This window comes from Macaca fascicularis, chromosome 4 (genome assembly GCF_037993035.2).
Source record: "Macaca fascicularis isolate 582-1 chromosome 4, T2T-MFA8v1.1".
NCBI classification, from domain to species: domain Eukaryota; kingdom Metazoa; phylum Chordata; class Mammalia; order Primates; family Cercopithecidae; genus Macaca; species Macaca fascicularis.
In genome coordinates, this window is record NC_088378.1 from 114,605,789 (window position 1) to 114,628,120 (window position 22,332).

A 22,332-nucleotide genomic window follows, 5' to 3' on the forward strand; every position below is an offset into this window, starting at 1 on the left:
GCCATGTGGGTGTGAGGATAGGAAATCAAGGGATTTTTTGGTCTCTCTGAAACTCCTGTGTCATAACAACAATGTGAATATTATAGGGACAGGAAGAGGGTCATGTTTTAGATAAATTTAGATAATCCTAACTCAGGAAGAACTATCCTTGAACTGATGTTTCCACTATCATTTTACTTTGTTCTAGGCCATAATAAAACCATTTTAAGTTACTTTTGAAGTTACAGTCATTCGGAAAAGCTTTACATAATATTTATTCTTCTTAATGGTTACTTTAAAGCATACTTAATGATTCTGATGCAGTACTTTTCATTGACTTTTGCATATACTCTTGATGCAAAGGTCAATGAAAATTAAATATAGAAACACAGCAATTATATATCCAGTAGGAAAAAATTTCAGTAATCCACTAGTCATGTAAGTATGTTCTTAAAACTTTACTCCCTTCGAATTATACTCACGTGCTATCAAAACATACGACACCAGGAAGAGAAGTTGTTTAGCCATTTAAACATTCATTTGGATCTCTTCAACTTCACTCTAAAATTAATCACTAGCTTAACATCACCTTTTAGAGGTTTTAAAACCTGTTGGCATTGTCATTATTTACTATAATTGTTTTTCTTATATTTAGCTATTAGTAGCCTACATATTTTATTTAATGACAAGTTGAGCTTCCCTAATCCAAAAATCTGGAAAAAAAAAATGCTCTAAAATCCAAAACTTTTTGAGTGCCCGTATGAAGCCCAAAAGAAACATTCCTTGGAGCATTTCAGACTTCAGATTTTCACATCAGGGATGCTCAACCAAAAGCTATAATGCAAATATTCCAAAATCCAAAAATATCTAAAATCCAAACACTTCTGGTTCCAAGCATTTCAGATAAAGGACACTCAATTTGTACATGGTTATGTCTCAATGAATTGCCTCTGTTATTCCCTACTAATCCTGCTGATCTGTTTCTTCTCTTTCACAACACTGAAGGGCTGAAAAGACCCACAAGCCCTAATGCTGAAAACAAAAGACATCTTAGAATTGACTCTGGGCTTTCTTCTTCCCACTGAGGAGAAAGTTTCTCTGATTTTTTTTTTTTTTTCCTTTAGCGATAAGGTCCTCTGGCGGGACTCAAACTCCTGGGCTCAAGCAATCCTCCCACCTCATCCTACAGAGTAGCTGGGCCTATAGGTACATGCAACCGTGCCAGGTTCTATTTTCTTCTTAAAAAGGAAGAAAAAAAGGAACTCTGGCTACCAATATTGAAAACATATTTAGGGGAAATCTGCTAGGGGTAGAGGAAAAGAAATGGTAATAGAGAAAGCAAGTGCTTCAACTAAAATCTGCCAATTTTGAAGCTAGCACTTTAAAACTGAGAAAACGGATGTATTAAAGAAAGATGTTTTAAACTGGGAAAAGATTAGGTAGATGAGGCAGACTCTATTAGTCATATGATTTCTTTTTTTTTTTTTTTTTTGAGACGGAGTCTCACTTTGTCACCCAGGCTAGAGTGCAGTGGTGTGATCTCGGCTCACTGCAACTTTTGCCTCCTGAATTCAAGCGATTCTCCTGCCTCAGTCTCCCGAGTACCTGGGACTACAAATGTGTGTCACCACGCCCAGCTAATTTTTGCGTTTTAAGTAGAGATGGGGTTTCACCATGTTGGCCAGGCTGGTCTCAAACTCCTGACCTCTAGTGATCTGCCAGCCTCAGCCTTCCAAAGTGCTGGGATTACAGGTGTGAGCCACAGCACCCAGCCCATACAATATTTTTTCACTACAAATCTTGGGTATGGGGGTCAAGGTAGCTGGTTAAAGGGGTCACTCAATTCTTAGCACTGCGAATTTCTACCATTTCCCTAATGCCACAATGCTGAAGTGTAATTTAATGTGAAACTGTAAAATTCCAGACTGCTTTCCTTAGGCTGGGTTTGCCATCTCCCACAAAGCCTGTAACTTGATTATCACTTAGGTCTTTGGAGCTTTTCTAAGAAAGATAAGGCTTTCAGACATAACCTGAATTCAATTCTCAAGCTAAAATTGAATTGGCTCGGATCCATAGCAAAAATCTTTTTTTTTTAAGTTTCATTTTGAGTATTAGCAGCTATAGGATCTTCAGGGTTATCCTCCTTGAAGTACTTCCTGTGGTCACCCTTCTTTAAAGACCTTAAAGACTAATGTCTTTAAATAAAACACATAATATTAAAGGGTCCATACTGACAGTTAATAAGCTATCAATGTTAGCCAATCGGTGTTGGGGAGAAGTATAGGAAAGCCTTAAGAAAAATATTGGGGAAATTGGGGGTCTTCTGTTTGCCAATACTTCAGATCAATCTCTGCATCAATTTTCTTCCAAACGCACAATTGCATAGAATTAAGGAGGATGTAAAGCCAGAAGAAGCTTAAAGGCAGATTCTGGTTCAGTTACTATGAAATTCTTACATTCTCAAATATACTTCTTTACATTTTTATCTAAAATTTTAGATAAAACATGCACAGAGCAAATTTCGATTGTATCCTATAAATGATAACCATATTCAGGATACTGGTTATACCTGAGGACACATCTCCATGAAACTTAAGCATATACAGGTAAAGCAACACTTCTAAAGAACAATGTTTATCTTTTAATGTGTCCTGGTAGAGTTACAGCAAAAAGTCCAAGTCTAGAAATGACAACCTGACACAAAATCCCATAATCAATGAAATGATAATATTAAACTTACATTTCAACATATCTTCCCTATTAGTACTACTAGATCAACCAATTAATTTTTTTTTTCTGACAGGATCTCACTTTGTTACCCAGGCTAGAGGGTTACCATAGCTCACTGCAGCCTCAACCTCCTGGGCTCACTTAAGCAATCCTCTCACTTCGGCCTCCTGAGTAGCTGGGCCTACAGGCAGGTACCAGCACGCCCAGCAAGTTATTCTTATTTTTTGTGAAGACAGAGTCTTGCAGTATTGCCCAAGCTGGTCCTGGCCTCAAGCAATCCTCCCATCTAGGCCTCCCAAAGTGCGAGGACTACAGGCATGAGCCACTGTGCCAAGCAACACTTGTAGTTTTTAAGTGAAAATGATCCTGTAAATATATATATAAATAAAATCTAGAAGGCTATATAAATCAAAGTGTTAAATAGTGGTTATTTCTGTCTCGAGGTTTTTTTCCTTTTTTACATTTATCTTCTAATTATTCTACAATCAGCATATGTAATAAAATTGTTAACAAATTTTAATTATTAATGAAGAAGACAAAAATGTTAAGGATCTCGGTCTTTTGTTTGGGAACATAATGGTCTTGCTTTAAATCACTAATTTTGCCTTATAAAAATATGTTTAATATCTATCCTACACAAATATAGACAGAAATGCTGCATCTAGAAGGGACATAATCTATTAGTAAATTGTATGTAACTTTTCTCAGATTTTTGTCCCTAGATGTATAATATTGGGTTACATTATTTTCCAAACCCAACAGAAACATATTAATCAAGAATTAAGGAAAGTCAGTTTCAGCTCAACAAGCTTAATGGCTACTGGGAAAATACTTTTACACAAATTTCAAGGCAAACTTCATTATCACTTAAAGCAAAAAACATTTAGCTCAAACACAAATTTGTATGTTTTTTTACATATATGGTTTTCCTAAAAGCATGTGTGACTCTGCATTTTAAAATGTATTTAAAATACTGATGAAAGTATACAGTCAAATTAAAAGCTGAAACTTAAAAATATATGCTTATTCAGCTCACTTAGACCTCACCTTTCTCTATTATTGTTTGGAATGTAAATATAGAAAGCAGGAATCTTAGTTTTTCCAGTCACGAAGATAAGTTCTCTCAGGTATGTTTAACAAATGTGCTCAAAAGGAAGCCAATTAAACACCAAAATAAATTTTTAGTACAAGCTAAATTTCTACTTAAGTAACTTCAGATGAATGTACATGACTTCATAACTTTCTCTTAAAATTCATCTACAAATGCTTCTTTCTTGAACTCACTCTTGATCCTGAAAATGTAGTATGGTTTAGGAAGCTAAATGCCAGACAGAACTGGCTCTAAACTGTTTTATAAAAAAATTTTTCTTAAAAGATCCATGAATACATTTTTTACAAATACTAAATTCAGGCAGATCTTTCACTTTATTCTTCACACATCACTCACCGAAAAGTTGAGCCTCTGAGTAACTTACTGTGGTAACTAGCTAAATCAGTTACTTTAAATGTTTGCAAATACCAACTCAAAGGGAATGCGGAATTAATGGAGTGATTTTGCTTTTGCGAAGCAATTTCTAGAACACAATAGTAAAAAGCAGGACTAGGTAAAGAAAATGTAGTACATGTACACAACGGACTACTATATAGCCAAAAAAAAAAAAAAGAATGACATCATGTCCTCTGCAGGAACATGGATGGAGCTGGAGGGCTTAGTCAACTAACACAGGAACAGAAAACCAAATACTGCATGTTCTCACTTATAAGTGGGAGCTAAATAATGAGAACCAAAGGGCACAAATACGGGAACAGCAGACATTGGGCCTACATGAGGGAGGAGGGTGGGAGGAGAGAGAGCACCAGAAAAATAACAATCGGTTACCATGCTTGGTACCTGGGTGACAAAATAATCCTGTATCCCAAACCCCCATGACACAAGTTTACCTATAAAACAAACCTGTAAATGTACCCCTGAACCTAAAATAAAGGCTTAAAAAGAAAGAAAGAAAGAAAAAAAAACAACAAAAAGCAGGGCTTCACAGAAGAAATTATTTTACAATAGCTCACAGCATTGTACTACTTTGTGGCCTTTTAATGATAAATGACTTATATTTGTAAATCATTATTACTAATTTCTAAAAAGCACTTTAGTTCTTGATGAACCAAAAAGCTTCCATTTTACATTTTCTACAAAATTACTTTAATAGAAATATGAATACATTATGAATATGAAGTCACTAGACCTCTCTATGAAATGGAACAATTTTGCTCCATATACCACAAAGGTTGACATAACCTAGAAAGAAAGTATTCTGCAAGAATACTTCCAGAGAAGTGACCACAACAAACCAGTTTCCTATATGACTCATCATAGGCACCTTCTGGGTAATGTAAAAGCTAGTAATAGGAAAAGATGCAATTTGTAGGAGGGAGGAAGGTAAAGAATAACGTGAGGGGATATACACAAAACAATCCAAGGCAGGTTTATTTACAGTCATAATATCTTCCTGAACATCAGCTGGCACTAATTATCCAGAGGAGTTCCAACTGGAGAGTATTTCTTTCATCATCTCTATCTTATATGTAAGGGACTCCAAGTTCAAAGAAAGCTCAAAGGAACAACCAACTGCAAAAGAATTAACTTTGCACATCATCATCACAGTATCTGACTAGTGCATTTGGTTTGAATAGAAATCCTGCAACGAATGGATTACTTCATGGAAACCCAATTTCAAAGTCTGCTTATTATTGCCCATCCTAAAGCTTCAATCCATGGTTTGGTCTGAAGTTTGCACCACCCCCCAACAAAGTTCTGTTTACCAGAAGCCCCTGCCACTCAACTTATATAACTCAAACTGTATCCCAAATAACACTTTGAAAAGCAATGGTTTTTCTCAAGAATTTTATATGCAAATACAGATAAAGCAGAAGAGATAAACACAGCATAACAGTACAATATTTATTTACCATCTTACCATCTCCAGCAGCAAAGCTTTAGGACCAGGAAACTCTCTTTTTACAAAGCAATCTCCTTCCCACCCCCAATTAGTTGTTTACAAATACAAAGTACACAGGACATCTGCTTTGTATGAACAAATCTTAAAACATACATATAGATATACCCCATTCTGTAAAGTACTTTATTCAGTTAAGAAGGCTAGTCCCACCAAACCTGTTAAAAAAGATTTTCCTATGTTCTCTTTTGAGTAAACTGCCAACATCTCTCTCTACAAAAATCATTTTAGGAAAATGACTTTCATCCTCCTTCAGTACAGGACCAAAAAATAATAGTAACAATGCAACTTTGGAACTTAAGAGAATTTTAAAATATACAGCCAGGCGTGGTGGCTCACACCCATAATCCCAGCACTTTGGGAGGCCAAGGTGGGTGGATCACCTGAGGTCAGGAGTTCGAGACCAGCCTAGCCAACATGGTGAAATCTTATATCTACTAAAAATACAAAAATTAGTTGAGCATGGTGGCGGGCGCCTGCAATCCCAGCTACTCGGGAGGCTGAGGCAAGAGAATCGCTTGAACCTGGGAGGCAGAGGTTGCAGTGAGCCGAGATTGCACCACTGACTCTAGCCTCGGCAACAGAGTGAGACTCAGTCTCAAAAAGAAAAACAAAACAAAACCACACAATAACTCTGAATATGATGTGTGACAAACCAAAAGGGAGTTACAGATTTTTAACCCCGCGTGCCACTGTTTCGCCTCTGGCAAAGAAGGGGAAAAAAAAAAAAAAAAAAAAAAGATGAACTGTAGAGAAAATAAAAGTAAAAGTGGGAATGGGGCCTGGTACGGTGGCTCACGCCTGTAATCCCGTACTTCGGGAGGCCAAAGTGGGCAGATCACTTGAGGTCCGGAGTTCGAGACCAGCCTGGCCAACGTGGCAAAACTCCATCTCTACAAAAAATACAAAAAATTAGCCAGGCATGGTGGCACGTGCCTGTAATCCTAGCTACTTGGGAGGCTGAGGCAGGAGAATCACTTGAACCTGGGAGGTGGAGGTTGCAGTAAACCAAGATGACCCCACTGTACTCCAGCTTGGGAGCCAGAGCAAGACTGTCTCAAAAACAAAAAAAGGAAAAGAAGGAAAAAAAAAAAGAAGCTAAAAGGGGCCAACAGCAAGGAAAAAAACTTAAACACGAAGTTGACAAAATGTGTTGGAGCTGCTGGAGATATTACTGAGACAAGGTCTACAACCCAATTTCCTATCTGAATCACCTAGAGAGGGTTCTGGTAATAGGAACCCACTTCCTCCTTCAATATAACACCTCCAAATGCCAATGAGGCAATATTTTTATAAGTATCTTTATTTTCCCCAAGTCCACCTAGAAATCATCTGTAAGTCAAAACACAAGGAAATTAACCACTTTTAGCTACCCTGAGGACACCTTTCCACAGGTGACCCTGAAGTATGCAACCATTTAACTGTGGATACCACATTCCACTTCAGGGGCATTACCCTGTTCATCCTCAGAGTTGTTCTCTACCAGTGCCTCAGTTCTCTCCGATTGCTTGAGCTGCCCCAGAGCCAAAGGTGCACTGCTGAAAGCCCAGCTTGGGCTCAGTTCCGGGAAAGAATTGTTCTAGACGTACATAATGGACTACGGTACAAACCAACTCCTAGAGAGACAACTCCTACAACCTTACAAGTGATGGCTACACAAACTTAGCACACTTTGAATATGTAGGAACCAGTATATATTCACGGATAATTTATCAACTTCTTTTAGTTTACTCTCCTCCTTTTCTGTTTCCCCTAAAGACTATTTTTCATAATTCTGAAACCAGACACACTCCATTATGTTACCCACACTGTTGCACTCTCCTGCTCCTCCATCTGAATGCCTGGCTCCTGTTTCTCCACCAGGCCAACTAACTCTTGCCTAATTCTCCTCCAAAACTCAGCTCACACACTTGGTAAGAAAAGCTTTCCTCATCCCTCTATATGGCTTTTTTTGTTCCATCACCACAGGCATTCTTCCAAAAAGGACATCTGCTTTTATACTTTATTGGTATTTACTTCTCTTGAGAATATGCCATCTCTTATTAACCCTCAGTATTCTCAGACCTTTCTTAGCACCTGCCTGCACATAGCAGGTACTGAAAAAGATGTCTGACAAACTAAAAGACTGTTTTCAACACAGATATAAAATAACAAAATACCATCTATCAAAAATTGTATACACATACATACACACTCTAGCTCTTCATTCTACATTCTCTTATTATTTTCTTATTGTTTCTTATGAGCATTTCTTAGCTTGTACTTGGGAAAAGAGACTTTTACTTTAAATTACTTTAATAGAAATATGAATACATTATTAGAAAGTCTTCTAATGACTTAGTACACTGTTAGGCTTGTAAGATAGTCTTAAAAAATCATAAAAGGGGGAACATGATCACATGGCATGAAATGAATATTTACATGCTGTTAGATACATTTTAAAAGGTATGTATCTATAGTTAATACCATAGAACACCATATCCAACATGAATAGAAACAGCACAATTACTTAAAAAAGGAAATCTGTATCAGCTTTAGTGTTTTCAAAGTACTTTTGGATATTAACTCATTTGAGAGTAGGAAAACTGCCGGGCGCGGTGGCTCACGCCTGTAATCCCAGCACTTTGGGAGGCCGAGGCGGGCGGATCACAAGGTCAGGAGATCGAGACCACGGTGAAACCCCGTCTCTACTAAAAATACAAAAAATTAGCCGGGCGCGGTTGTGGGCGCCTGTAGTCCCAGCTACTCGGGAGGCTGAGGCAGGAGAATGGTGTGAACCCGGGAGGCGGAGCTTGCAGTGAGCCGAGATCGCGCCACTGCACTCCAGCCTGGGCGACAGAGCGAGACTCCGTCTCAAAAAAAAAAAAAAAAAAAAAGAGAGTAGGAAAACTGAGGCTCAGAAAATAAGTGACTTGCTAATACTGAGGGTCAAGGTCTTTGCAATTCAAATACCATGTGCTTTTTGCACCATTCCTTTTTCCTTCCATTAAGCCAATATCCTCAAAATGCCAGTTAAAAAAAAATTAAGTGTCTATATGAAACAAAATGAATGTAATAACATAGAACAAAGAAAAAACACAAGCAATACGATTAACATAATCAGTGCTGAAAATGAATGGAAACAGAAACCAATGACTATGAATCAAGAATAATCTCAGTCCAGCACAGTGAAATCTCAATGGGAGAACTAAGAGGATAGGGTTCCTGATCTGACAAGTGAAATAATCAGGAATCAGTTAATATACGACATCAAATACTTTAGTGGAGTGACAGCAAAGTCATAAACAAAGTTCAGAAAAGAAAAAGATTTGTGTATGTGAAATGAGTTTGCCATAGAAGTAAAACTTGAATGGGGCTTTGAGAAACACATGGAGGCAGCCTAGTATAATGTTGAATTGAGACTGGAAAAAGTCTATATTTAAAACTCAGTTCTACTACCTGAGCAAGTTGCTTAATGACTCTTAAGTTTCAGTTTTTCATCTGCAAAATAAGAAGGAATTTCTCTCTCAAGAGTGCCTTGCAACCAGCACAGAGCCTGTACAGAGACTATACAAATGCAGATTCTTTCTTCTACTGTCTTCCCAGGCAGGAAGATGACAATTAGACACAAGGATATCAACATGCTTCCAAACCCTGTCAGAACATATAGAAGCTGCTCCAAGCCATTAAAGAAAGATCAATACACAGGCCCTCTGTCCCAAGAATCTAAATGAAACTATTTATATAACTAGATTCTAATGAAGGCAAAAAGGAACTGGCTGCATACCTAACAGTAGTTAAATGTAAATTAAATATGTAAAAAAAAAATGAGTTGAAAACTGTGCTTAGTGACTTGGGGAAACATTTTTATTTCATCATCCACATCACTGTTACCTCACCAATCAAAAGAGGTATTAAGGGACCACAACATGATAGTTATTTAACACATTACTACATTTATAAATAAAGGTAGTATGAAACATAGCCATCACAGATAAAAGTAGGAGTTAACAAGAGGTCTAAATGCAGCCCTTAAAAGTGAATGCTGTGATAGAGCCACTCTTATGGGTAATGAAAGAAAACAGTACTATGATAGCTCATGGAGCAAAGATAGCATATGAACAGGGTTAGTCTTACAAAAGTACTACTAACTGAACACAATTCTTGAAGCACTTAAAGTCCAAGTAGAACTTAAAAATATCACCAAATATAGGCCGGGCGCTGTGGCTCACGCCTGTAATGCCAGCACTTTGGGAAGACGAGGTGGGCGGATCACGAGGTCAGGAGATTGAGACCATCCTAGCTAATACGGTGAAACCCCATCTCTACTAAAAATACAAAAATTAGCCAGGCGTGGTGGCGGGTGCCTGTAGTCCCAGCTACTCAGGAGGCTGACGCAGGAGAATGGCGTGAACCCAGAAGGCAGAGCCTGCAGGAAGCCATGATCGCGCCACTGCACTCCAGCCTGGGTGACAGTGAAACTCCGTCTCAAAAAAAAAAAAAAAAAAATCATCAAATATAAACTATTTACCTTCATGTTACCAAAGGAATATACTCAGGAATACAGAAAGCAATACGACTTGAGAGATCTCCAAAACAATACAACTTGAGAGATCTCCAAAGTCACAAAAGAAAATACAGACAACCTGAAAATTCTTACTGAATTCTTGACAAGGTATCACAAAACCCAATACACCATTTGAAATAGGTTACCTCAACCAGTAAAGCCCTTAACGGGTTAACTTTAAGATATATCAGGGCTGTATTATATTTAATAAATCCATGGGGATGGGCTTCAAAATTTTTATAAGATACCTCTAACCATAAACTATATATAATAAATGTGTGTGAACATGTAGAAATGAGAAAATAATACTACCATTAAACAAGGTAGCACTAAAAGTTGATTTAAGTTCAAAAATCAAAGTAGTTTGAGATACTGGACTGGCTATTTTTTTTTAAAGTGACATTAGAAGAAACTAGAATATCTCTTCTACTAATGCTTTAAAGACATGGTATTTAAATATACAAACACAAAGCCACATCAAAATCTTGTCTAGTATACACTGCTAGAATAAAAAATATCACCTACATCAAAGAGATTATGGGAAGATCAGACATCCTTTCAGAAAGAGGCATTGAATACAGAAGAAAAGATCAATACAAAGAATAACTGATATGCTAACAACATCAAAAGGACATGGTTGGACTGTGACCACTTTCAGATATATCCCACAGGAAGCCAACAAAATTTCCAGTAATAAGTTATCTCAATGGTACCAAACACTACTAAAGTTTTCATTACAACAAAAAACAAGTAAATGAAAAGACAAAGAAGTAAAAAATATTCCACTAGTAAGAGAAGATTTAATAAAACAATATTCTGCTCATCCAGGAAGGGAAATTTCATAAAATAATATTTTAATATTTTATAAAACTCAATATATCTGGAAAAATAATAAAAAGATTTGCATTCAATACAATAATCACCAGTTTACTGATAACTTCCACCTATATATTTTCTTAGGTAAAAAATAAAGACTGGTTTGTGTATCTACTATGATAAACCATACAGAATTGATCTAGTCAATTGAATCACATGCATAAGATGCATACAGATGAGACAATCAATTATTGGACTAGCCACTAACATTAAATACAGAATGATAAATTCCAAAAGACAAGAGAACCTAAACAGTGCGAGACTGCGGCAAAATACGCCTCACATTAAAAAAAAAAAAAAAAAGATTTCACAGCCAGGCACGGTGGCTCACACCTGTAATCCCAGCACTTTAGGAGGTCAAGGCAGGCAGATCACTTGAGGTCAGGAGTTTGAGACCAGCCTGACCAACATAGAGAAACCCCATCTCTACTAAAAATACAAAATTAGCTGGGCATAGTGACGCATGCCTGTAATCCCAGCTATTCGGCAGGCTGAGACAGGAGAATTGCTTCAACCCGGGAGGTGGGGGTTGCAGTGAGCCGAGATCACGCCATCGCACTCCAGCCTGGGCAATAAGAGCGAAACTCCGTTTCAAAAAAAAAAAAAAAAAAAAAGATTTCACTTATTGCAATCTTTAAACTACTTCTACAAATATCTAATCCATAATTTCAAACCTTCATCAGAATCCCAGTCAACTAGTTATATCTTTAAGAATAATGAATGTCATGTCCATCCACATCAGTATCCAATTTTACCAAAGGGATTCTGGAATGTGTCTTTTTCAACCTCCTTGTTTACAGTACCTGAGAGGTTATCCTGGATGTATCAGGTCCTTAAGGACATTATCAATCAGGTCACTTAGGTATCACTCAGTAAATTATTAGTGTAGTACTAACAAAGCATACTAAATAGTGTCCAAGTAGCCTGAAAGAGTTTATGCTCCCTTCAAAATGTCATTTTGAGGGTTAAATAAATGGAATTATACTGATAAAGAAGCTGTCACACAGTTTAAAAAAAAATAAAAGTTTAACTGTAATTATACTGATAAGGAAGCTGTCATTCAGTCTTTTAAAAAAAAGATAAAGTGTCAGCAAATTTACTGCTTTTTAAAAATGTCCTTGCTTATTCTAACCAAGTAAACACACCCACTTATCAAATATTAAGTTGTGTTACCATGGCTAAGAACAAGGTTAGATATGAGACAATCAGAAAACCTAGAGGGCATCTATAGAAAACAAAGCTGTCTTAAGGCCCCCCAAAATTGGCCACTCACTAATAACAAAAAAGAACTACTGTCTAGTTAGTTAAATAAAGGGGAGGAAGGCATACTCTACAACCTTCTGAAATGAATCAACAGTGCTATAAACAAATTAACATTCAGAAGGGAGTACATTTAGATAGTGCAATTGTACAAATGATAGAGTAATAAACTATAAGATTAAATCACTGTACAAAATTCACATAAATACCACAAGCAATATATGCAAGACATCAAAGTTTAAGTTTTAAAGAAAAGTGTAGAATTTAAAAAGGCACTTCATATAAAAATGGAAACAGTACTTCTCTATACACAGTAACTACAAGAAACCATATTGTCTCTGTATACATTGTATATCTAATCAAGAAGTAACATTTTGAAGAAAAAAGATCATTAGATACATCCTTTTTGAGAATAACAGATCATTAAACTTGCAACTATTCCAAGGCCTCCTAGAAAACCTAGAGGTATTTAAACATTAGAGGTTGGCCTACTAGAGAATTTTGTTGCAGGCTCTGAACATGGCAGGCATAATACGAATATTTATTATCTAAGAGTTTCTGATTCTACTGGGGTAATCTCCCTAGACCAAATCCTCACTTTAAGTTTTATAACATTATCATCTTTCAAGTATGCCAGAGATTTTAAAATAATAAAAAATAAACACATTAAAGATATTTCTTTCGCACTCAAGAAACTAATCTACAACTAAAAACTCTTCCTGATATGCATTCTGTCTCCATCCCTATTAAACGGTCAAATCCTTTCAGAACTACTTGGTCACCAATATGATGATTTCCCTATACCTTTACACTTTGAGGAAAACAGAGTATCTGGAGACACTTGGGCATATCAGTTAGAGTAACTAAGAAAGGATACTTTTACTTATTACTGGGCAACATAAATATCACAAGAGGAAAAGAGAACAGCAACATCATCTTACAAATATTTAAGAATGGAGGAGCTGCGCAACAATGCAAATATAGTCAACACTACCATACGTTTAAAAAATGGTTAAGGTGCTAAGCTTTATGTGCCTCTTTTCTTCTTTTTTTTAAACCACAATTTAAAAGGCAAAGGGGAGGGGAAGTATATTAAAGGGAAGTGCCAAAATAGTTTCAAACACATTTTCAGGCATAACTTATTTTGGTTTAGTTTAAGGTTTGAAATAAGGGTATGTCAAAAAACACCAAGTTTATGACATAGCATCTAATTCAGGGAAGGAAAAGGGGAGAAATGGAAAGTGAAAAGAGTCTGAAGTAGCCTTAGCTAGTTAGGAACACTTATGTGCAGTCACATAAAACATTTCCAAGGTCTCTCACCACTGAGTTCTCCAGTGGCAAGTTCTCTAAGATAAAACTACAGTGCCAGTATCAAGAGCACATGGGATTGCTTGATTGGTGCAATGCACATAAGCCACAAAAATGTATGATTTCTTAGGCCTTTGTTTCTGTTCAGGTAATCAATATTCTTCTAGGGTTTAGTTTGAAAGACAGTTTGTAAAGAACACTGGCATGGACCTTTTCCACAGAAGTGGAAATAAAATTTTGTGTAAAATACAGAAAAATAAGGTAAGTATTAACTCTTTATATGACTGGGCTAAATCTGCAAAACAATACCCCCTTTATTAAGACTAGTTCAAGTTTAATCTACAAATAGGACAAACATGACCAATACGGTACCCGGAAATTAACTGACAAAATAATTTCTTCCAAGTAGTAAAATTTACGCCAACAACCTCTGTAACACAAATAAGGAAGAAAAGTAGATTTTAAAATGGGTGCTGAATATAGTTATGATGGGGGAGGAGGAAGGAGCTTCCAATAAACTATTAAAAATCGTGGCACCAGAGAAAATGTCAATTACCACTGTGCAACAACTATGGCAAGAAGCCACATACACCATAAAACAGTGCCATATTCAATTAGTAGTATATCCAAAATGCCTCGACCAAGCAGATGAAAAAACACAGAAGTTACAGAATTAAGTCTGTCAATTAAAAGAAAAACAACTGGTTTTGGCTGCCAAGCAAATAATACTAGGTGATGTATTCAGACCCCTCAAACTTGACATATTCTCCATTCCTGATGTCATGCTGTGAAGACATGGATCTAAGGGCTGATATACCACACATCCACTACCTTGAGTCTAAAGAGAAGATACTGTGGGACATATAACTGAGGTATCTGCTGCCAGTTCCAGTACGGTGAAAAACTATTACTGGGATCAACTGGGAGCAAAAAGATAAGCTGTCTCTTACACTAAGAATCTGACTAAATTAAGTAACCAAGTAACCAAGAATGTATCACTGAAGTCTTGATTTCAGCCTTTCAAATCCTTAATGGATATCATGTTCTCTTCACTAAATCCACAGCTATGCTTTAAATCTTAAGGATTCCCAATAAAATCTAGACTGATGGTATCCCTCTTTATTACAGTAAGGGGAGAAGATTGTCAGGCATGTTTGGAATTCTTGCTCTTAGGAGTTCAGATTTTCATGCCTGGATCGTGTAACATCCTTTATTTCCAGGGCACTGATGTGCGTATCTTTTTTGTATTTAGAGTGTGATGCACTATCAAGCTCAAAAGAATTAAATGTTTAGAAGGTAGGTTGTTTAAGAAGGCCATCTTGGTGAAAGGCCCAGCTTACAGTGAGAGACTACCATGACTCAGTCTTACAACTTGATATGAGAGCTTGATAGGTCAAAGACTATTAGGACTGATGACAACAAAGAACTCTCTCACATGTAGCTTTATGAGTAGTGATGGTATGGTGGCCATCAAAGTCTTGATGAAGATAGTTACTGTGCAATTTCTACAGAGATGTTATAGGTAGAAGTCTTTTTCCAGTTGGTGTCCATAGAAGACCTGTGACATCTAGCCATTCCAAGGGGAAGCAAACTGGATTTGGCAAAATTTGACTTGAATTCCAGTTGACACAAAGCTTCATGGCTGATTCTGAAGTCTCACAGAGCTTGACAGTAGTATGAACTCTTGGTGAGTTGACCATCTTGACATAAAGACATTTTAACAGATGTGTCATTTTGTGAAGATCTGTCAAACTGAAGCCTGAACAAGGAAGCACTGATAACCTAAAAATGAAGGATTTACCTCTGGTCTTAGTAAACAGAGATCTAGTATTAGGTTATTTCTAGATTCAAAATATCTGCTAGTCCTCAGTTTACAGATAAGATTTTCCTGAGGAACAAATCTTTATATTTTTCTTTAATCACAAGAGGATTCAGATTCCTGAGTGGCCCTCCTCCAAACTTATTTTTGGACCAGAAATAAAGGATAAACATTTGTCCAACCCTTTCAAGAAAGTCTCCACTGCTCACTTGGTCAGTAAGTCATGAGTTTATTTTATACCTCATTTCAAAAGTCTACAATTCAAATGTCAGCTGTGATCATTCCAGACATGCATTCAGTTTTTGAGATGATCTCCTACCTGTAGATCCTATTTGTACGAGGAGGAACAAGTAAAATAGTTAGGATCTTGAATGACTATTCTGCTGAACATAAAACAGGTTATTAATTCTTGTACCCATGGCGTTCTGGAGAGTCTCCCTTCTTTCTATATCTATAGGGGTGGTTTCGAGGTTTGTACCAATCCCCTTTGGAGTATCCTCTATTGTGATAATGTGCTTTCTGATCATGACTATAAAAGTATCGATGCTGATTATAGTATTTGTGATCTTTATAGTCATTTTCTTTTATACTGTTCTCTTCTGCAACAACAGCTTTTACATCTTGTCCAAAAAGGGAAGTACCATCAAAGGGCAAGTGGGAGATCTTCTCCTGGGTTTTCTTAGTAAGAGATGTAAGTCGAAGCCAGGCCTGCCTTCTATAGTCTATGGCCATGGCCATAACTCTGACTACAGAATCCATTATGTCCCTAGTAGTACAAAGTTGCCAAAGGCCTGCATCCATACCATCAGATATTATACATCTTGCTTTTCCACGATCAAACTCTGGGTCATGAACCAGATCTTCCATGTCTTCCCAGAGTTTACGCTGATATTGAGTCATATAAGCCATGTAGCTAGCAGCTCGGGCTGCAATGGAGGCAGCATGGTAAAACCTACAACCCATGACCTCCATTTCTTTTGAGGTAGAATCTAGAGGGGATGTTGTATTTCCTCTTTTGCTGTGTTCTAATGCTTCTACAATGGGGCCTTCAGCTGGTGGGTTTGGTTGGAAAGGAGAGGTGTCCTTGGCCACAGGATATACCCTGTGTCCCATGAAGGAAGAAGGATGGCAATCAGCAGGGTCTTTAAAAACCTCAGTGGTGGCAATTCTCAGAAGAGGATGCAATGGAGGAACCAAACGTTTTTTAGAAGTCACACAATCAGGTTTCCCTTCACATGACTCTGCTTCAGATTGTAATGTCACCCTTTTTATAACACCTCTTTGTTCCATTCTCTTCAAAAGACCTGTGAAACTAGATTGGCTGGGGTCAGATGGCTGCCCTTTGTCATCAGCTGATGGTGATTTGTAATCAGTTTCTTCTTCAACTGTGGATAAATTTTCCTCCTTAGAGGTGGAGATGTCCCAAGGAACTGAGGAGTTCTCACTTGGCCTAGAATGATGAAATCTAAAACAGCTCCTGGACTGCAGATCACGTATCACTCGGGACATTTCAGCTACTTGTGTCTGGAGATAGAGGATGGCATCCCGTCCATGCTGTGAAGCTGAAGAAGAATCTATACATAAATTCTCTTTGACCTCAGAAGAGGCCAAAGATTCTTGGGGGACCAGAAGTGGAGATGAAGGCAGAGTCTGAAAATTCTGTGACGATTTAAGGGTCTCTGTCTCAGAGATCTTAGTATCTGAATTATTTTGATCATTTTTCTGGTTCTCCAATGGGTTCTCAACAGAGGAAGTTTGAGAAACTATCCTTTCTGGACTGCTGGAACAACTCCCAGAGAAGGAGCTGCTATCTCCAATGGGAAGAGGAACACTGCAGCTAGAGCACATTTCTGGGCGATGATTCTCAGAGGATGGCACCTTAGATTCAGGCATTCTCTGGGTTATCCACATGAACAAGAAAACCAAGGAAGAGAAAAAAATGCTTTTAATATGTTAACTTTCAAGTGCAGAGATTCACGTCCAGTAAGTAGAACTCAATTTTTAAATTATTATAATTAACAGTGAAAGATACAATCCACTCAAGGTCAGCAAAAGGAATCAGAAAAGTCAAATCCACAAACTTTGCTACCCCAAAGACCCAATATCAACTATTGGCATTAATCTGGGACTCTGTTTATGAAAAAGTAGAGAGTAAAAACAAGCTCAGATCATGTGGTGCTACCCTGGCTGCTGTTTGGTCCCATGTTAGCATAAGAATAAGTGTTGAGACCACTCATAAGAATAAAAGAAAAAAATATTCCATTCAAGATATGTTAAGTTCTATTCAAGATACGCAAGAAGCTAACGATGGCAAAGAGAACTTAAGGAAAGTTCCACTAAGAAGAAAAAAAAATCTAAAACTCCCCCATTAGAGTCATTTTAAGCACCTTTGAAAATTCTGTCATTCACTCTCCATGAATAACAAAACTTTCTAGTCGTATAGTCCTACTTTATGGTTTGTAGTATAAGGAGTTATAATTTGTTACCTCATTTCATCCTCACAACAACCCTGTGAGGTAGGTATTATTCTTATTTGATTGAAAAACGGAGGTTAAAAGGTTACTTAATTTATCCAAAGTCACAGAATTTGTAAAGAGTAAAGCTGGGACTCAAACCCAGGTATTCTGATTCCAAGTCCAAGTCTCTCAATCCCCTATATCACAGAGCAAGAAGTTTGTGGCCACTCTGAACAGTAAGAGTTTTCTAATCCAAGAAGAAAACAGCCCATTAACAGAAGTTTGGGCTAAAGCAAGGACAAATGAAAGGCAAGACTGTTACAAAGGGCTCAACTAGTTCACTTCTCAGAGCAAGGAAAGTATTGGTCCAAGGGTCAAACCTACAACCAGTACATCACAGGTAAGATAAGTAACTCTAAATATGTGGGGCACAGACAAGGTGAAAGGGATGATGACTGAAGTAATATATCTCCTATAAACCCTTCCCTCACTTTTCACTCCTAAAAGGATCTCTACATATCCTTTTTTCTAAGAGAAAACAAATTTTCTGTGGTCATGTGGTTCTGGAACAAAAGAATCCTGTTGTATAGGGCACCTAAGGAGAATATAGGAAAAGAGAAGGGAAAGAGGAATCAATAAGCTTGAAGTTTTTATTCCATTTCCCTTTTATCAGATACCACCTCTAAGGCTTAGAATTTCCCAGAGTCTTATTACCATTTTTTCATATCGTCACTCAAAGTAGAGGAAAAAAACTGGAAGTAGGAGATCTGGGCAAAGAACTCCTTGGACTACCTATTTTAGCCCATTCTAATAGAACTGGCTATTTCTAAACACAGGCATCACTGATTTGATAACTCTCTTTAGAGAATACCTCTTAAAAGATACAAATGAAGAAACACAAATCAAATATAATGTACTTACATCAGTATGAGAGGTGCTAGGCTCTTCATCATCACTGCTGACCAGATCAATGTATTCAAGAACAGGTCGTAATGGTCCTTCCTATAAACGATCAAGCAAATGTACAAGCCATTAATAGTTATTCAAACCAAATTAGCATTTAAACCTACTAGTTTTTTTGGTTGGGACTGGCAAGAATTACTCTGAAGAGGGAGCTTTGTGGATAGCAGAAAATAACCAGAACAAAAGCAGCAGAGGAAAATATTCAAAATACGTAAATATAAAATGATGACAAGACCTAAAAGGAAGTACCTACACACCTGTAGAGTATTAAGGCCATGTCAATTACTTGGGAAAGGAAAATTAATATAAGAACAGTGCTACAAAGATACAAATATTATAATCCAGTGCTTTACACCTAGAATTGGTATCAAAAGTCTGTTAATACATCCAAGTTCAAAAATGAATTTGACTTATAGCTCAGCTTCATCACCCACCACTGCAGAGTCAAGCGTCAAACCTGAATTATTCTGCATTCTTTCTTTCCATCCAATCTAATTTCTTCATCAACCAGGCCTTGAATGTCAGGCTTAAAAGCCTAGATTTTATTCAATAGGCAAAGAAAATAAAAAAATAATAATAAGACAATAACATGAGAACTGTGCTTCAAGAAGATCAATCACTTAAGAGGAGTATGGACAGCAGGCAAAGCAAGATAATCAGTACAGGCACATGATAATGCAGAACTAATGGTGGTGATGGCAAGAAGAGTATGGTAGTGGACATACAAGAAAATACAAGTAAAATGGAAAACTAAAAGAGACTGATTATTAGGCCGGGTGTGGTGGCTCATATCTGTAATCCCAGCACTTTGGGTGGCCAAGGTGGCGGGTCACCTGAGGTTAGAACCACGCCCAGCTAATTTGTGTATTTTTAGTACAGATGGGGTTTTACCATGTTGGCCAGGCTAGAGTTTGAGACCAGCCTGACCAATACGGTAAAACCCCATCTCTACTAAAAATGTAAAAATTAGCCGGGCACGGTGGCGTGTGCCTATAGTCCCAGATACTCAGGAGGCTGAGGCTGGAGAATCGCTTGAACCTGGGAAGCAGAAGTTGCAGTAAGCCAAGATCATGTCACTGCACTCCAGCCTGGGCAACAGAGCAAGATTGTCTCAATAATAATAATAATAATAATAATAATAAATATATAAAATAAAAATACATTTGAAAGATTATTTAAAAAAAAACAAAAGGAGTCAGTGATCTCTAAGGTTTTAAGCTCAGGTGTAATGCCATTAGTATAACTTTGGAAAGCAGAAACAGAAAGCTGACATTCCTATGGGCTGAAGTAACAGTAGTACACAGGGTGTATCTAGCAGACAGCTGAAAATGCAGGCCTCCAATCTGGGAAGTACGAACATACCTGGAAATAAAGATTTGAGAGTTGCTCCCCTAGAAGACTATTAAACTCTAGAACTAAATTGAACTATCGTATCGCCTCAATAAAAAGCTGTCAGTGTTAAATGTGGCCAGAAACACAGCAACAATAAAATGCCACTGAATGTGGCAACCAGACATTTTTAAAGGTCTTTGAGAGAGCAACTTTCAAGAAAGTAGTGAGCACAGAAGCCAGGCTCTAAAACACTTGAGAATGCAGCAGAAAAGACCATATTATTTTGAGAAATCCAGTATGCTGGAAACAAGAGAAAGGAACACAGAAGAAATAATAGTTGAGGAAAGGATTTTGTAGCATGTAGAAAGTTGACTGTTGGAGACAGAAGCTGAGATCTAGGTAATGATCTTCTTCCCTAGAATAGGCATCCAGTCTCGAAGATAGCTTCTTTCTCCCCTATGCTATGACTTCTGCTCAACCAAGAAACTGCCATCTTTTGGGTACTAATTCAGATACCATATAAAATAAGAGGGCAAAACTGGGCAGGGATCTGTAACAAAGGAATTGAGATTTTTGCTCAAACTATAAAGCAGAAGTAAAAAATAAAGAAAGAGAGGAACCAATACTCTCCAATATATGGTCAACAGAGCTGAATCACCTACTTTAAAATCTACGCCTGGTATGAAGAATGTAGGCCATGCACGGTGGCTCACACCTGTAATTCTGACAGCTTGGGAGCCAGAGGCAGGTGGATGACTTGAGGTCAGGAGTTCAAGACCAGCCTGGTCAACATGGTAAAACCCTGACTGTACTAAAAATAGGAATAGGGCGTTGTGGCAGGCACCTGTAGTCCCAGCTACCCAGGAGACTGAGGCAGATGAATCACTTGAACCCTGAAGGCAGAGGCTGCAGTGAGCTGAGATGGTACCACTGCACTCCAGCCTGGGCAACAGAGCGAGACTCTCACAAAAAAAAAGAAAAAAGAAGACTGAAAATCATATGTTCGATCCAAGAAGAAAAATTAAAATACGATAGCTTTTCCCATTGATATAATGATCTTACTTTGCTCTCTTTAAGAAATATGCATTAGGAACCTTCATTATAGGCCCACAGAAATAGTAAACACAAAAGCCCCCCAACCGGCAACCAGCAATACACAGAGGCAGAGTTCCCATGCACAGAAAGTAAAGAGGAAGATGAAAGATGACAAGATGCAAGGTAAAAAGTAAAATGGGCTGGAAAAAAATAAGAAAAACAGGATGGGCGTGGTGGCTTATGCCTGTAATCCCAGCACTTTGGGAGACCAAGGCGGGCGAATCATCTGAGGTCAGGAATTCGAGACCAGCCTGGCCAACATGGTGAAACCCTGTCTTCACTAAAAATACAAAAAATTAGCCAAGCATGGTGTTGGGCGCCTCTAATTCCAGCTACTCAGGAGACTGAGGCAGGAGAATCACTTGAACCCGGGAGACTGAGGCAGGAGAATCACTTGAACCCAGAGGTTGCAGTGAGCCAAGACCGTGCCATTGCACTCCAGCCTGCGTGAAAAGAGCGAAACTCCATCTCAAAAAAAAAAAAAAAAAAAAAAGAAAAAAGAAAATGATCAAAAATAGAATTTAAAAGTAGCTGCAGGCAGGATGGCTCATACCTGTCATCTCGGCACTTTGGGAGGCCAAGGAAAGTGGATCACATGAGGCCACGAGTTCGAGACCAACTGGGCCAACAAGGCGAAACCCTATCTCTATTAAAAATACAAAAATTAGCTGGGTGCGGTGGTGCACATCTGTAATCCCAGCTACTCAGGAGGCCGAAGAACAAGAATCTCTTTAGTTCAGGATGCAGAAGTTGCAGGGAGCTGAGATCACGCCAGTGCACTCCAGCCTGGGTGACAGAGTGGGACTCTTGTCTCGGAAAAAAAAAATCTGTCCTAATGTTTAAAGGGAAGGAGTAAGGACAGATAAGGTTATCAGAAATTTATTCTTGCAGTGAACCATTAAACCAATATGCAAACATTTTTCAACTACTGAAGAACAACAATTTTATATGATTCAC

The 22,332-nt window shown here is 37.8% G+C and overlaps 1 protein-coding gene across 15 annotated transcripts in view; it reads right to left on the bottom strand.

Annotated features, from left to right (window-relative positions):
* ZNF451 (zinc finger protein 451) overlaps nucleotides 1–22,332 on the bottom strand; it is an 82,412-nt gene that overhangs the window by 54,497 nt on the left and 5,583 nt on the right. For 12 of the 15 annotated variants that reach the window (XR_012433698.1, XR_012433699.1, XR_012433696.1 and 9 more), the window contains one exon: nucleotides 18,907–18,987. Coding sequence is in view for 9 of the 15 variants with exons in the window: in XM_074037726.1 (XP_073893827.1) it covers nucleotides 18,907–18,987 (81 nt within the window). In the remaining 6 variants the exon portion in view is untranslated. Of the gene's footprint in view, nucleotides 1–15,145; nucleotides 17,426–18,906; nucleotides 18,988–22,332 lie in introns of those variants that run through there. The other 3 variants (XM_074037731.1, XM_015449276.3, XM_065542910.2) reach the window with 2 other exon arrangements.